The sequence below is a fragment of the Coturnix japonica genome, chromosome 2, assembly GCF_054131305.1.
Source record: "Coturnix japonica strain WE chromosome 2, WE-NBRP24, whole genome shotgun sequence".
In the NCBI taxonomy this organism is placed as follows: domain Eukaryota; kingdom Metazoa; phylum Chordata; class Aves; order Galliformes; family Phasianidae; genus Coturnix; species Coturnix japonica.
Window position 1 is genome coordinate 139182322 of NC_140664.1, and position 15503 is coordinate 139197824.

The 15503-nt window shown below is 64.5% G+C and overlaps 2 protein-coding genes across 3 annotated transcripts in view; one reads left to right on the forward strand and one right to left on the reverse strand.

Moving 5' to 3' along the window:
- Nucleotides 1–121: 121 nt before the first annotated feature.
- Nucleotides 122–2023, reverse strand: TMUB1 (transmembrane and ubiquitin like domain containing 1). Its single transcript, XM_015852792.2, has 3 exons — nucleotides 1889–2023; nucleotides 1364–1777; nucleotides 122–811 (listed from the first exon to the last, which is right to left on the reverse strand). The coding sequence occupies exons 2-3, from the start codon at nucleotides 1759–1761 to the stop codon at nucleotides 454–456; spliced, it is 756 nt and encodes a 251-aa protein (XP_015708278.2). The 5' UTR covers nucleotides 1762–1777; nucleotides 1889–2023; the 3' UTR covers nucleotides 122–453.
- Nucleotides 2024–7216: 5193 nt separating this feature from the next.
- The window catches only part of AGAP3 (ArfGAP with GTPase domain, ankyrin repeat and PH domain 3), a 68789-nt gene continuing 60502 nt past the window's right edge, over nucleotides 7217–15503 (forward strand). For both annotated transcript variants that reach the window (XM_015852790.3, XM_032442758.2), the window contains exon 1: nucleotides 7217–7499. In XM_015852790.3, coding sequence (XP_015708276.2) covers nucleotides 7217–7499 — 283 coding nt within the window. The remainder of the gene's footprint in view (nucleotides 7500–15503) is intronic.

Sequence of the window (15503 nt, forward strand, 5' to 3'; positions counted from 1 at the left end):
CCCGCCCACATGCACTAAACCCCGCCCATATCCATTCTAAGCCCCGCCCATATCCCATAAGCCCCGCCCCCTCTCCCTGAGGCCCCGCCCCCCGCACACACCCCCCGCGTCCTTTGCAGCATCACAGTTTTGTTCCTCTTTAATGTTAAAACATCCCGGTCGCCGCTCGCTCACGGCACGGACGCGGGGCCGGCCCCGAGCGCGGCCCGGCAGCTGCGGGCAGGGGGCACCGGGAGCTCCCGGTTCCCCCGGTGCGGCTCGGTGCCTCGGCCCGATCATGCGGCTGCGGTACCGGGCGGTGCGGGGACACACACACACACACACCGATACGGCCATACGGGGCCGTGCCGCTCCGTGAGCGCCCCCCGCAGCACCGGGATGAGTTCGGCAGCGGGGACAGAACCCGGGAACCGCAACGGGCCGGAGGGGGGGGAGGATCCGGTGTGTGCGGCGCTATCTGCGGTACATGGTGAAGGCCATGAAGCTGAAGAGCAGCGTGAGCCCGGCCAGGAAGGTGGTGGCGGTGGCGGTGAAGACGTGGCGGTATTGCAGCTGGAAGTACCACAGCACGGCCAGCAGAACAACCAGCAGCGGCAGCAGCAGGCTGCCCACGTTCAGCGCCGCGTGCACCGGGTCGGCGTGGGACGCGCGGGGCCCCGAGGGGGCGGGGGGGGGGCCGTGCTGGGAGATGTGGCAGTGCAGGACGCTGTTGGGAGCCAGGTGAAGGGCTGCCAGGCTCTGGGCGTCGTCACGAAGCAGCTGCCCCTGGTAGATGAGTCGGACCTGCTGCTCCTGCCCGGGGAAATAGGCCCTGCAGGATGGGACAGGATGAGTCACATCACACGGATGGCACTGACCCTGCACCCGGAACCACCGCAACCCGCAATGACCCGCAATGACCCGCAATGACCCGCAATGACCCACAATGACCCACAATGACCCGCCATGTCCCGCAATGACCCGCCATGTCCCATGTGCCCGCAGCTCAACTTGCAGCCCCAGCACTGTCCCCCCCCTCACAGTCACTTACCCCTGTCCCAGCCCGTTCCCGCAGCTCTCAGTGTCCCCGTGCTCCCACCCGCAGCTCACCCCGTGTTCTCATGCTCCCACCCACGTGTTCCCGTCCCCTATAACATCTCTCTGCCCGTCCCATGCTGTGTCCCACTCCATGCCCCGCTGTCCCCATGTCACCTCCATCTCTCCCCGTGTCCCAGCCCGTTCCCAGGTGTCACCGTGGCTCATCTCCCACAGCTCCGTTCCCGCACGTTGTCCCTCCCCGCTCACGTCCCGTTCTCATGCTCCCCCCGTGTCCCTGTGCCGTCCCCCCCCCGCTCCCCGCCCGGTCTCCCCGCCCCCCTCTCACCTCTTTAACGCCCCCACGGTGTCCCCGGGCCGCACGGTGGCCACCCGCTCGGTGTCGTTGAGGAACTTCAATCTGAGCACCATGCCGTGCTCCGCGGTGCCGCCCCCCGTGGCTCCCGCCGTGCTGTGCTGCGCTCCCCTGGTCCCGCCCCGCTCCCGCAGCGCCGCCCCTCCCGCTCCGTCAGTCCCCGCCCCGCCCGTTCCCGGTGCCTTGTGCTGCTCGCTGTGCTCGGTGGCTCCGCTCGGCTGCTCCTCGTTGTGCACCGGGGGGGCGGCGCGGGGCGGCGGGGCGGGCTCGGGGGCGCGAGTGGAGGCCCAGGCCAAGGCCAGCACCGCCACCGCCAGCAGCAGCGCGAACAGCGCCGTCACCTCGTCGCCCACCCCTTCGATCAGCGCCATGGCGGCCACTACCGACCTGCGGGCACCCGGTGCCGCCGTCAGCACCACGGGCCGCGGCCAAACACAGCGGAGCCAGGCCCGGAGCCAGGCCGCAACCCCAACCCCGCCCCGCGCCCGGCCCACTCACCGGCCGCCATCGCTCCGCGGGGACACGCTTCCGCTTCCGGCCGCGCGGGGCACGATGGGAGACGGAGGCCAGCGCGGGGGCTGCCGGGAAACGGTCAACCAGGAAGTGCGTCATGGCGCATGCGTGGAGTTGCAGGACATGCTGGGAAATGTAGTCCGTGGGATGACGTCACTTCCGTGAGCTGCGTGAGCCAATGGCGGAGCGATGCCACGGGGTGTGAGATGGGAACGGGGGTATGGCACCGTAATGTACATTGCAGTGTATGGCACCGTAATGTGTAGAGTATGGCACTAATATGGGGTGTGTATGGCACTAATATGGGTGTATGGCACTAATATGGGTGTATGGCACTGCTATGGGGTGTATGGCACTGCTATGGGGTGTATGGCACTGCTATGGGGTGTATGGCACTGCTATGGGTGTATGGCACTGCTATGGGTGTATGGCACTGCTATGGGGTGTATGACAGTGCTATGGGGTGTATGGCACTGCTATGGGGTGTATGGCACTGCTATGGGTGTATGGCACTGCTATGGGTGTATGGCACTGCTATGGGGTGTATGGCACTGTAATGGGGTGTATGACAGTGCTATGGGGTGTATGGCACTGCTATGGGGTGTATGGCACTGCTGTGGGGTGTGTATGGCACTGCTATGGGGTGTATGGCACTGTAATGGGGTGTATGGCACTGCTATGGGGTGTGTATGGCACTGCTATGGGGTGTGTATGGCACTGCTATGGGGTGTGTATGGCACTGCTATGGGTGTATGGCAATGTAATAGGATGTATGGCACTGCTATGGGGTGTATATGGCACTGCTATGGGGTGTATGGCACTGCTATGGGTGTATGGCACTGCTATGGGGTGTATGGCACTGCTATGGGGTGTATGGCACTGCTGTGGGGTGTATGACACTGCTATGGGGTGTATGGCACTGCTATGGGGTGTATGGCACTGTAATGGGGTGTATGGCACTGCTATGGGGTGTATGGCACTGTAATGGGGTGTATGGCACTGCTATGGGGTGTATGGCACTGCTATGGGGTGCATGGCACTGCTATGGGGTGTATGGCACTGCTATGGGGTGTATGGCACTGCTATGGGTGTATGGCTGAGTGGGGGTGCTGCAATCAGGAGCAGCAGAGCTGGGCTGTGAGTGGAGCGGGTGTGAGAGCGGCCCTGCAGTGTGGGTGGCTGCAGATGGAGCAGAGCCTGCACTGCCTGCAGGATGAGTGTGGGGAGGGCTGGGAATGGAGGGGGGCCGGGATGGAAAGGAGGAATCAGCTGATCCGGAGAAGCTCCTGCTTTGATTTGCACACACTGGGAGGGGTTATGAGAGCAAACCCCCCTCAGCTCCGTGCTGTGCTGCTCCCTCGCCATGCAGCCCCACGCAGCCCCATGCAGTGGCTGCAGTGCCAGCTTCCATCCCGGGCAGCTCTGCACCACGTCTGCATAACGTGCAGCTCCCAAACCCTGCCTGGGTTTCGAGCAAAGCCCGCACTTGGGGCTGCAGCTCATTGCCAGGGAGATGAATGCTTTGACTATTTAAATACATGTTACACGGATGGGACTGGCTTGCCAAGAGCTCTGCTTTGCTCTGGCTGCACTCTAATTGCTGTTTATCGTCCCACTCCTTTTTCTTTCTTTCCTGTGGGATCCATGGATGTTGTGTGCAGCAGTTCCACGGTGGCTCCCAGGTAATGCCTCACACGGTGGGACTGAGGAGATGCCGAGGAATGAAGGCTCTGTGTGGGGCTGGGTGCTGCCCTCCTCCCTCCCCTTCACACCTCGGCTGTGTTGGGATATAGGAACACAGCACGGCTGTGTTGGAAGGGACCTCAATGCCCACCCTGCCATGGGCCGCTGCCCCCCGCAGACGGGATGCTGCAGGTCTGAGCCCGCTGCCCACCCAGCACTGGAGCCCACAGTGTACGGCACACACACATACACCGCTGTGCCTTTAACGGGGGTCACAGCTGTGCCCCGCTGTGCTTTGTTCCGGTGGGGTTGTGTTGTTCTCAGCTCCAGCCCCGCTGCTCTCACCTGCAGCCATTGCACCGTGCACTGCTCACACCGTGCTCACTCCTCTCCCAGACGCTTTTCCTGCTGGTCCCGTTGCTCGCAGAGCTGCTGCAAGATGCAAATCGAGGAGCTCAGCTCCTGCTGACACAGAGCGGGGCGTGAATCATCCGTGCGCTGGCAGCAGCAGCAGCGGGGACAGGGAGCAGCGGAGCTGTGCGTGCACGGAGCCTTCCCTGCAGTCACACGGCTCGGTGCCGGGCCGTGATACCGGGCCGTGATGCCGGGCCGTGATGCCAGGCCGTGATACCGGGCCGTGATGCCGGGCCGTGATACCGGGCCGTGATGCCGGGCCGTGATGCCGGGCCATGCGGGGTCCCGGTGGGGGTGCAGCGCTGTTCCCGTGGCTGTGAGCGCTGGGGGCGGCTCCATCAGATCACGGCCGTCATCTGCCGCTCCGGGTGCCGATAACGTCAGTGAGGAGCGGCTGCACGTGATGAGCGGGATGCTCCGGTGACGGAGCGGGGACAGCAGCGCCGCCCCCCCAGCCCCGCAGTGGGGCTCTGCTGCTCCTTCCTGGGCTCCCACCATGGGACCCCGCCTGCAGCGCAGCCGGCAGCAGCTCCGCGCTGAGGGCGATGCACAACACGCCGAGTTCCGCCGCTGTGTGTTTGAGCTGCATCCGGATCCTCGGCGCCAGAGCCGGGACCCGGCGGCGGGGCTGCGTGTGACGGCCCCACCGGGCCGGTAACGATCCTGCTGGGCCCACACGGGGGTGTGCACAGCCAGCACGGGGCACAGCAGCGCGGCCGGCAGGGCAGCAGTGTGAATCCTGGGCCCATAAAAACATTAAGGTTGGAGATCGCTGAGATCCCCGTGTCCAACGCAGCCCACCCCCACCGTGCCCACCCAGCACGTCCCCACTGCCGCACCACGATGGTCCTTCAGTGTGTGTATGGACCGACTGCAAGCAGAGAGCACTGAGCATTAGGATGGATGGTGAGCAGAAAAGTGACACGGGAAGCTGAAAGCACTGGGAACACCCAGCACTGGGGGTGGAGGTGATGGCGCAGCACTGAGACACGCTCCTCTTCCCATTGATTCTGCCTCTGGTTTGTAAATCAGGGCTTTGAATCATAGAGGGATTGAATGGTTGGGTTGGAAGGGACCTTGAGGTCATAGAAACACAGAACGGTGGGGTTGGATGGATCCTTAATGATCACAGAGCCATAGGATGGTGGGTTGGAAGGGTCCTTAATGATCATAGAGCCATAGGATGGTGGGTTGGATGGATCCTTAATGATCATAGAGCCATAGGATGGTGGGTTGGAAGGATTTTAATGATCATAGAGCCATAGGATGGTGGGTTGGAAGGGTCCTTAATGATCATAGAGCCATAGGATGGTGGGGTTGGAAGGAACGAAAAGCAAAGCACTGTATGTGTGTACCTGCCTATGAAAGTGCGTTTATTAACACAGCAAAGCTGCTGCCTCAGCTCCACAGCCTCGGGAGCTCAGGATTTGCTCACGGAGCTGCAGCAGCTCTGGCAGCACTCATCACATGCTGACGGACACGCACTGCTGCTCGCCCTGGGGCAAATGCATCAACCCAGCCAGGAGCGGGCAGGGTTAAATGTGACGCTGGGAAGAGTCAGAGGCTTTTGTAAACAGAATAGTGACTCAGATCCACCGAGAGGGCTCTGAAAGCACAAACACACACAGGTGAGGCTGCCCGTCAGCACAGCTCAGCACAGCTCAGCACAGCTCAGCACGTGGGTTTCTGAAAGCTTTCATCATGACCCCAGAAAAGGCTTTATTGTTTTCCAAATAAGTGCTCGCAGTGGGCAGGGATGGGGAGGAACCATCACGGTGCCATGCACTGCGCAGCCCTGCACCGGGACAGCGGCCGCGGGCTCCCCCTCCTTGGGGGTCTCCCACCCCACTGTGCTCTGGGGGGCCCTGCTGGGACGGGGGGGACCAGGGGGACCCCGAGGGGCCCCATCCTCAGCCACAGTGCGGGGCTGTGGAGCTCCGGAGGAACATGCCCAGGCCAAAAGAGGGAGGCAGAGGGTGGGGGGGGCCGTCCTGCAGCCACCCCAACACCTGCTGAGCGCCCCAAACGGCCACTGCCCCTCCTGGGGGTGGGGAAGGCAGGAGACGGAGATGGGCTGAGATGGGAGATCGGCCGAGGGCAGAAGATCCCGGGGGGCAGATGGGATTTAGTGTCTGCTGCCGGCAGGATGAGGAGTGAGGAGCAGAGGGAGGGGGGGGGTCCTTCCCAAACGGACCCTCGGGGGCTCCCCATGGCCGCAGCTCCCCGAGCGCTGCCCCAGCTCAGCTCGGTACCGCGGGGCTCCCCCTTGGGGCGCTGCCCCGGCGCTGTGCCCATGGCTGCGGGGTCCGGACTGTTCCAACAGCCCGCTCTGTGCTGCGGGGAGCTGCTGCTCTGAGCCTGCAGCCCCTCGTGCACCGACATCGAGGGCTGCGGGATCCTCGCTCTGCGTTTTCTCACCTCCTCCCTCTCAGCTGCTTTGCGCAGCAGTTTTTCCCGTCCTCAGATCCCGCTGAGCGCCCCATGGCGCAGCCCCACGGAGCTCCCGGCGCTGAGGGGCCGGTTCCCTCGGCCTGGGCTGCACAGGCCCACAGTGCTCATCCATCCCAACCCCTGTTATGTGCAGGGTCACAACCAGCAGCCCGGGCTGCACAGAGCCACATCCAGCCTGACCTTGAATGGCTGCAGGGATGGGGCACCCACAGCCTCCTCGTTCCATTTAATGCCTGCAGGGATGGGGCACCCACAGCCTCCTCGTTCCATTTAATGCCTGCAGGGATGGGGCACCCACAGCCTCCTCGTTCCATTTAATGCCTGCAGGGATGGGGCATCCACAGCCTCCTCGTTCCATTTAATGCCTGCAGGGATGGGGCACCCACAGCCTCCTCGGGCAGCCCGGCCCAGGCTGGGCAGGACCCGGCCCATAGCGGGAACACCGGCACCGTTCGGGGCCCATAGCGGGGACACGGCGGGGTGTCGGTCATCGCGGGGCCGCCCGGAGGCCTCGGTCCGGCTCAGGACCCCGCACCCCCCGCACCCCCCGGCCCCGTCCCGGCCCCCGCCGCCCCCTCCCGTCCCCTCCCGTCCCCGCCCCGGGGCCGCTCCGCGCGGCGCTGACGTTCGAGGCGGGGGCGGCGCTGACGCGGGCGCTGCCGGCGGGGAGCGGAGCGGAGCGGAGCGGCGGGGGCGGCCGAGAGCCGCATCCCGGCAGAGCGCGGCCATGCAGCGGATCCCGGCGGCCCCGCGCTGACCGGCGCCATGAACTTCGCGGGCGGCGCCGGGCAGAGCCCGCAGCAGCAGAGCCTGGCGGCGCCCGGCGGCCCCGTGCCGGTGCCGGTGCCGGTGCCCGGACCGTCGGGCCCGCAGCCGGGCGGGCCGCCGCCGCCGCAGTTCGGGCTGTCCAACTCGGCCGCCATCCGCGCCGAGATCGGCCGCTTCGAGTCGGTGCACCCCAACATCTACGCCATCTACGACCTCATCGAGCGCGTGGAGGACCTGGCGCTGCAGAGCCAGATCCGCGAGCACGTCATCTCCATCGAGGGTGAGCGGGCCGAACCGAGCCGGGCCGAACCGAACCGAACCGAACCGAGCCGGGCCGAACCGAGCCGGGCCGAACCGAGCCGGGCCGAACCGAACCGCGCCGCCCTTTGTCCCAGCGCGCTGCGCCCCGGCCCTGCGGCAGCGGCCGCCCCCGGCACTGCGGCCCGCGGGGGCGGTGCGGGGTGCGGGGCTGCGGGGCGGCCGTGCGGGTCGGGCCGGGCGCGTCCGGCGGAGCGATGCGGGCGGGGAGCGATGCGATGCGATGCGGCGGAACGGCCGGAGGGCGGGGAGGAGCGGGCTGGGGGGCTGGGGGGGCTGGGGGGGGCTGACGGGTGGGGGGGGTCGGGCGCTGCCCGCACGTGTCGGTCGGCCCGGAAGGTCGCGGGTCGCCGTCGGGCCGGAGCGACGGAGCGGCCGCACCGGGCGGGCACCGCAACGAACCGCCGCTGTCCCGGCGCGGTGCTGCGGGGAGGTGCGTGCGATGCGGCGGCCCCGACCCAGCACCGAATCCCGGCGGCTGCGTCCGTTCTGGGCCGGGGGTGGGGGGAGGGGAGGCGGGACGGATCTGCGGGACGGACGGACGGACGGGCTGACGGTTCGTGGGTCCCGGGATGGGTCCGTCCGTCCTGCGGTGCGGGAACAAAGGGCTCGGCGTGCGGAGATGGAAAACCCAGAGAAGCGGGGGGGGCTCCGGGGGCTCCCCCACCTCTGCCATCGCTCCACGAGGTTCTGCCGCAGAGGCCGGGGCTGAACGGCACGAGGGGGGGGGCGCGACGGGCGCGATCCCGGGCTGGAGGCGGGACGTGGGGTCAGGGGAGGGGTCGGGACGGGCCCCCACCCCCACCCCCAACCCCCGAGTGTCCTTCAGGATGTAAACATTGCTGGGCCGGACATGCGCGCGCCGCGCTGCGTCTCTTAGCAACCCCGCATCCCGCACTGCGCGCTGCTGCTGCGGGAGGATGCTCAGCCCGACCTGCTGCGGGATGTTCAGCCCGACCTGCTGCGGGATGCTCAGCCCGACCTGTGCGGGATGCTCAGCCCGACCTGTGCGGGATGCTCAGCCCGTCCTGTGCGGGATGCTCAGCCCGACCTGTGCGGGATGCTGATCCCATCCTGCTGCGGGATGCTCAGCCCGACCTGCAGCGGGATGCTCAGCCCGTCCTGCTGCGGGATGCTCAGCCCGACCTGTGCGGGATGCTCAGCCCGTCCTGCTGCGGGATGCTCAGCCCGACCTGCTGCGGGATGCTCAGCCCGTCCTGCTGCGGGATGCTCAGCCCGACCTGCTGCGGGAGGATGCTCAGCCCGACCTGCTGCGGGATGCTCAGCCCGTCCTGCCCGTAGCCCGACCTGCTCTCAGCCCGTGGCCGCGGGTGGCAGCGGCTCCGACCGGGGCACTGAGTGCAGTGTGCGCTGAGTTGGAGCACGGCGGCTGGTGTCGCTGGCTCACGGCGCTGTGATGGAGCTGCGGTACAAAAGGGTCGCGGTTCCGACCCCCGGCTCCGTGTCCCGTGGCCGAACCGCTGGCTGCTGTTTGCCCTCCTCGCTCGGGGCTGCAGTGGCCGCTCCGTGCTGTGGATGCGATGCTGATGTTACCGCTCACACCTGCAGAGCCAAGTGCTGGAACTGGCCGAACTCCTTCCTGCTCTCCTGCTCCTGTTTATGGGCAGCTGCTTCCTTTCCGGAAGGGGAGGAGGTGTGGGCCGGGGCCCGGTGGGCACACGGGCTGACGGGCCCGGCTGTGTCCCTATGGCTGAGCCCCAGTGCTGCTCGTGGCTGCTGCTCGTGTTTGGGTAGTGCTGGGGCTGCAGGAAGCTCTGCCCTTATGGGCTGCTCCCTCACTGCATCGCAGACAGCAGAGCTGTGCTGGGCATTTGTGTGGCTGCATGAAGCACAACGAAGCACAGCACGGTGCAGTGGGGCAGCCCCTGCCTGAGCAACACCACCTCCAATGGGGGAACGCGGAGTGGAACACAGATAGGGCTTGCAATTAGAACAGGGTCTGCACAGCACTGAGCTTATTTCATAGACATGGACCTTCTGAAGTGACCATGTGTAGTGGTGGGGAGGTGGGGGGTGCTGCGGGGGGCAGGACCCGGCTGTAGGCTGCAATGCATGGGAGAGTGGTGCAGGGGAGCGTTGCACGGAGGCCTGTGTGTGCATGGAGTGTTGGAGCTGAGGAGGTGGGCAGCAGTGAGAGCTGGGATGGAGCTGCTGTGGGATGGAGGGGACTCTTCCCAGCGTTGTCTCTCTGTGAGCCCTCCATGGAAGTGAGGGCAGCTGGAGCCTCGCTGTGCAGGTGGGTCCGTGCAGGGCGTGCAGCCGAGGCACCGCGCTGAGATGCAGCTGTGATGCAGGGCTGCTCATTGCAGGAGCTGTGTCCATCTCACTGCGGGTCAGCAGCACCCACTGGGCATCTCTGAGAGCTGGCACTGCAGCAGGACATGCTCCTCTGGTGCTCTTAGAGCCGCTGGGTCCGATGGAAGGCGTCTCTTCCTGCCTCTTTCTGATGGCTGACACCATTTGGATGCAGCTGGATGGGGTGGGAGCGGTGGAGCTGGAGCAGGATGGGGCTCCTCACCCACCCAGCCCTGCGCTGGGGATGATGTGCACACGTGGGGCTGGTCCTCACTCAGCTCCCAGCGCAGGATGAGGGTGGGAGTCGGAGAAGCAGGAGATGCTTCTCAGCACTGTGGGTGATGGAGATGGGAGGGAAAGTGGCAGCAGTGAAGTGGGGGGGTGGGGGTGGCAGGGCTGAGGGATGCTGGCATGGTGATGGAGCCATGGGATGCAGCGCTGTGTGCTGGGGCTGTGCTGCAACCTCGTGGTGCTTGAGTCCAGCAGAGCCCAGCAGAGCCCAGCAGAGCCCAGCAGAGCATGGCAGCACTGAGTGCTGCGTTCTGCTGCAGTGTGGCCCATGGTCAGCCCCAGCTCTCCCACTCGGGCTGATCAGGAGGCAGTCAGTCACTGCACCAACACCACGTGGGCTGAGCGAAGAGGTGGTGACACGCAGGCAGGGATGGGTGGGAGGGCAGAATGGGCCGCTTGTACTGAGTGCTGCTGATTTGTGCTGGTGACAGGCAGCTCGCAGCTCTTACTGTGCTGCTGCAGGGCTGGAGGCTCGTGATCTGTGAGCTCCTTTCCAACCTGGGCCATGCTGTGACTCTGTGGCTGTTGCAGGAGCTGCCCGTAGCTCCTGGCTGCAGGTCTGATCTCTGAGAGCCGCGGGCAGTGCCGTGCTCTGGAGCTGGGCAGGATGGGGAGGAAGGCTGCACCCACCCCGGGCTGGCAGTGCAGGGCAGGGGAGGAGCTGCTGTCTGTGCCACTGACCAGGAGCAGCATCTGCCGTGCTGATCTGTGACCACAGCTAGTGGGGAGGGAAGGAGCCGTGGGCAGCGCCTGTGAGCAAGGAGGGCTCTGCAGAGGGGTTGATGTGAAGGCAGAACTGCTAGAGATGGAGAGGCAGGAGCTGCCGTGCACCTCGCGCTGTGCAGAGCTCTCAGCCCCCGCCGGCAGCGTCGTGCTGCAGTCGCATCCCTTGCTGGGAAGAAGCTGCGCTGTTTCTGTTCGTGATCTCACCTTCCTACTTCAGTGTCTGCTTCTAAATCCCTCCTCCAGGACTTGGCCAGCCGGAGCCTCCCGCTCAGCAGCTGCACGGAGGGAACTCAGCACGTCTGGCCTATTTCTGCTGGCTGCGCTCTGCCAGAACGTGGCCAGAGCTTCCATTTCGTCCCAGCTGCCCTTGTGATGCTCGGGGCATTGCTGGGCACGTGGGTCCAGGTGGGTGCTGCGAGCGCAGGGTTGATGCCATGGAGACTTCCAGGGCAGGAGGGATCAAATGCACCATCAGTTCACAGCCCACCTGCCTGCTGAAAGGTTGGTGCAGCCAGGCAGAGCAGAGCAGAGCAGAGCAGAGGGGATGCACAGAGGTGCTGCTGAGGCCGGTGCAGGCTGTGATTGCAGGCTGTGATTGCAGGCTGTGATTGCAGGCTGTGATTGCAGGCTGTGATTGCAGGCTGTGCCGGGGGCTGCACGGCGGCTCTGCAGCCTCTGGTGCTGTGAGTCACGGAAGCTGCTGCCCCAGGGGCCGTCTGGGCTGGTTCCTCCCTGTTAATCTGCATGTGATGAAATCCGCTGGTCGTGGCGCTGCAGGGCTGTGCTGGAGCCCCGCTGCTGCTCCTGTGCTCCTGCAGGTCTGTGTGTGCCGCTCGGCTCCATCTCACGTGCTGGCTGTGCTGATGGGTCCCAAAGCCGTCACACAGTGCAGCCATCGCCCACCTGCATCCTGCTGTTGTTTTCTGCCTGCGTTGGGTCATTTCCCAGCAGGGAGCCCTTCGTTAACCCCTGGAAAATCACAGTGTCAGGGTTGGAAGGGACCTGGGAAGATCACCTATTCCAATGCCCCTGTTGGAGCAGGAGCACATGGGTTGGGTCACACTGAGGTGGCAGAACGGATTTCAGGCTGTTCCTACAGCTCCATTGTGGCACTGACCACAAATGGGGGAACACAGAGAGGTGAGCGCTTGGAACTGAGCAGCTGGATGTGGGGATCTGCCATGGCCGGGAGGGAGAGGGGTCGGCCGTGGCAGCAAAGGATGGAGCTGCTGGGGTCAGGTGTGGGGTGGGGACAGGCAGCTGTGGTTCATGCAGTGAAGGAGGATCCCAGCTGTGCAGGGCTGGCAGCTCCATGCGTGGTCCCGGCGGCTCCGTGCACTGCTGGGCTGCAGCTGGGACACGCTGCCGGAGAGCTGGAGGGGAGCAATGGGTTTGGGTTTGGCTTTGGGCAGAGCCGCCCTGGGAGCAGAATGGCAGAACTGAGTCATCGGCAGAGCAGCAACGAAATGAGCACACGGGGCCGGGAGGAGCGTGAAGGGAGAGGAGGGGGCAGCGAAGGGAGAGGAGGGGGCGGCAGGGCTGGCAGCTGGCAGTGCTGATCCCCGGAGTGCCAGCAGTGCAGCCCACAGCTGTCCATGGGCTTTAATCCCACTGGGGTACTGCTGCTCACTGCACTGAGTGCAGTTATCCCTGCTCAGCACCCACAGCTCCCAGCACAGCCGCCTGCAGGAGGTTCATCCCACGGTGGCTTTGGAGGTGGGTGCAGTTCCCCCCCGGGAGCTGGGAGCTGCTTTGCAGGGTCAGTCCATCACAGTCTGATGTTGCTGCTTCATACCCCAAAGTTTGGGGTTTTGGTGCAGTGCTGCTGGTGCCGCCAGGCAGAGCAACGTGCCCTGTTCCAACAGCTGTAACTCACCCACATGAGGATGAACCCGGCCTTTGCTCCTCGCTGTCTCTTCCTTGTCGTAGCTCTCCTGAGCTCAGTCATGGACCGATGCCACTCTTTCCTATTTATCCTGGTTAATGTGACCTAATTGGCACTCTGTGCGCACGCAGCGTCCCGTGTCTGAGCGCAGCGAGGAGCCGGGCCAGCTCTCCAAATGGGGCTCTCACCACACTCGTGTTCCTTTGCGCTGAGATGGTTTCTGGTTGTTCCATCAGCTTTGAGGACCTGCCAGCTCCCAGCGATGCTGTTGTTGCAGGTCTGCTTCCAATAAGCTCGTGCTGCGGGCTGTGGGCTGCCCTCCTTCCTGCACTGCAGGACGGCCCTTCTCTGTGCTGCCACCACCTGACCCACTGCTGGGGGGGCTGGGAGCGCTGCAGGACGGGTACAGCAGAGCAGCAGCAGTGCAGGGAGTTGGGCGTGTTGGAAATCAGAGTCAATGAATGGCCCGGGTTGGAAGGGACCCCAAGGATCACGAAGCTCCAACCCCCCCCCACAGGCAGGGCCACCAACCTCCCCATTTCAGAGCAGCCCAGGGCCCCATCCAACCTGGCCTTCAACACCTCCAGGGATGGACGGGGCATCCACAGCCTCTGGGCAGCTGTTCCAGCACCTCCCCACTCTCACAGTACACAACTTCCCCCTGACATCCACCCTCAGTGGCTGTGGAGGGGCTCACTCAGCCCCCGTCTGCTCTGAGGTCCATGCTGGGAAGCTGCAGGGAGGTGGATGCTGGCTGGGCAGTGATAGGGACTGACACGTGTAGAGCTGTGGCTGCGGGCTGAGGCTGCACCATGTTCTTCTGCTCTGCCCTGGGGGTCACATCAGGGGTGCTGTGCACAGTGTGGGGCTGCCCAGATCCAGATGGATGGAAGATGTGGAGGGCTGTGGGGCGGTGGGACCTGGAGCACCTCCTGAATGGGGCAGACTGAGAGCTCCAGGCTGTGCACATGGAGGAGAGAAGGCTGAGGGGGATCTCTGAGCAGTGCTGATGGGTGTCTGAAGGGAGGGGACCAGGGGGAGGGGGCCGGGCTCAGTTTGGTGCTGCCCAACGTCGGGACGAGGAGCAGCGGGCACAGAGTGCAGCCCAGGGAGTTCCGTCTGAATGTGAGGAGCAATTTCTGTGCTGAGAGGGTGGCAGAGCCCTGGAACAGAGCCCAGAGAGGTGGGGGAGTCTCCTCTGGAGATCCCCAGCCCCCCTGGGTGCTGTGCAGCTGCTGTGGGGGATGCAGTGGGGGAGCTCCAGGGGTCCTGCCACCCCCTGCAGCTCTGGGATGCTGTGCGTGGCCTCGGGCACCTCTGGGGATGGAGCACCCACAGCTCTGTGCTCAGTGCTGATCAGTGGGGCAGTGTTGGATGGCGGCCTCATCTCCCCCCACACACAGAGCTGCCTTTATCAGCTGCAGCTGAAGCACGTCTGAGGCCGAGCTCAGCTCCAAACCCAAACTTCTGTTTCTGTGAACAGCAGTTGCAGTGAATCCTTGCCCTGACTTTGCAGGGGATCTGAAGGCAGTGCGGGGTAACGGGGTGCGGGTGGGCTGTCTCTTCTGTCAGCTTCTTCATCTGAGAACATCCCATCCATCCATCCATCCATCCATCCATCCATCCATCCATCCATCCATCCATCCACTCGTGTCTTTGGATTTGAAGCTCTGTTCTCATGACTCTGTCCTCTCTCCAGCTGCAGACATGGAACTCTGTGCAGCTTTGGGGCTGTTTGTGCACAGAGCTCTGTCTGCCCATCCCCACCATCCGCTCAGTGCTTCCCCATGTCCATCTGTGGGGCTGCTGCTTCCTGCTGGCCATTGTTGTGGGCTCTGTTTCCCCCCAAACTTTTCAGCTTCCTACACCAATTTTGGCACTTCCTTTGCCCAACATCTCGCCGACATCTGTTTCCTCCTCTTTTCTTTTGCCTTTTCTTACCCTTTTTTGGCATTTGGGTGTTAATGGCCTCTGAGCTTTGAGTCTTCAGCCCCATTGCTGCCCTTGGTTTTGCTGTGGTAGAGGTGGGGCTAGAGGTGTCCCGGGGGTCCCCATGGCTCCGTGCAGAGCTGTGCTGCTGCCCTGTGCCCTCCTCTCCTTGAGCTCCTCGTGCTGCTGCTGCTGCGCAGTGCAGGGCTCCCAGCCAAGGCAGCGTGCTAAAATGAGTGCGTGCTTAACGACGTCCTGGTTTGCACGGAGTCCCAGGTGGGCAGTACCTGCACGGGGCCTCATGGCGCCGTGGGGAGGATGATGGGGCCCCGCAGTGTGAGGGGGGGCAGCTGCCCTGGGATGGGGCAGTGCTGAGCAGAGCTGGGGGTGTGGGCGTAGCAGTGGGGCTGGTGGGCACCCAGCAGCTCCGGGGCAGCCAGCAGCCCCATGGCACGGGTGAGGTGCTGGATAAGGTGCAGAGGGCAGCAGAGCATGCGGTGCGCTGCCATTAGTGCTGTCACCCGGCTGCCCACTCCCTCTGCAGTGATGGGGTCAGCGCTGGAGTGTGGCCGTGGAGGCTGTGGGCTGGGAGCTGTGAGGGCAGGGATGGCACAGCGTTGGGCTCAGCCGCTGCGTGCCCGCGTTGGTAATTGGCTTTAAATCCAAGTCTCTAATTCTGCCGTTTCTATGGAAATGGAACGATCTTGTGATGAAGACGTGAGGCTGGGGGTGGGCGTGCTCCAGTTGGGCCCTCAGAACTGCAGTGTGCCCCATTCCAACACGGCTGCTTGTGCCAGGAGGGGCTGTGGGGCTCCTGTG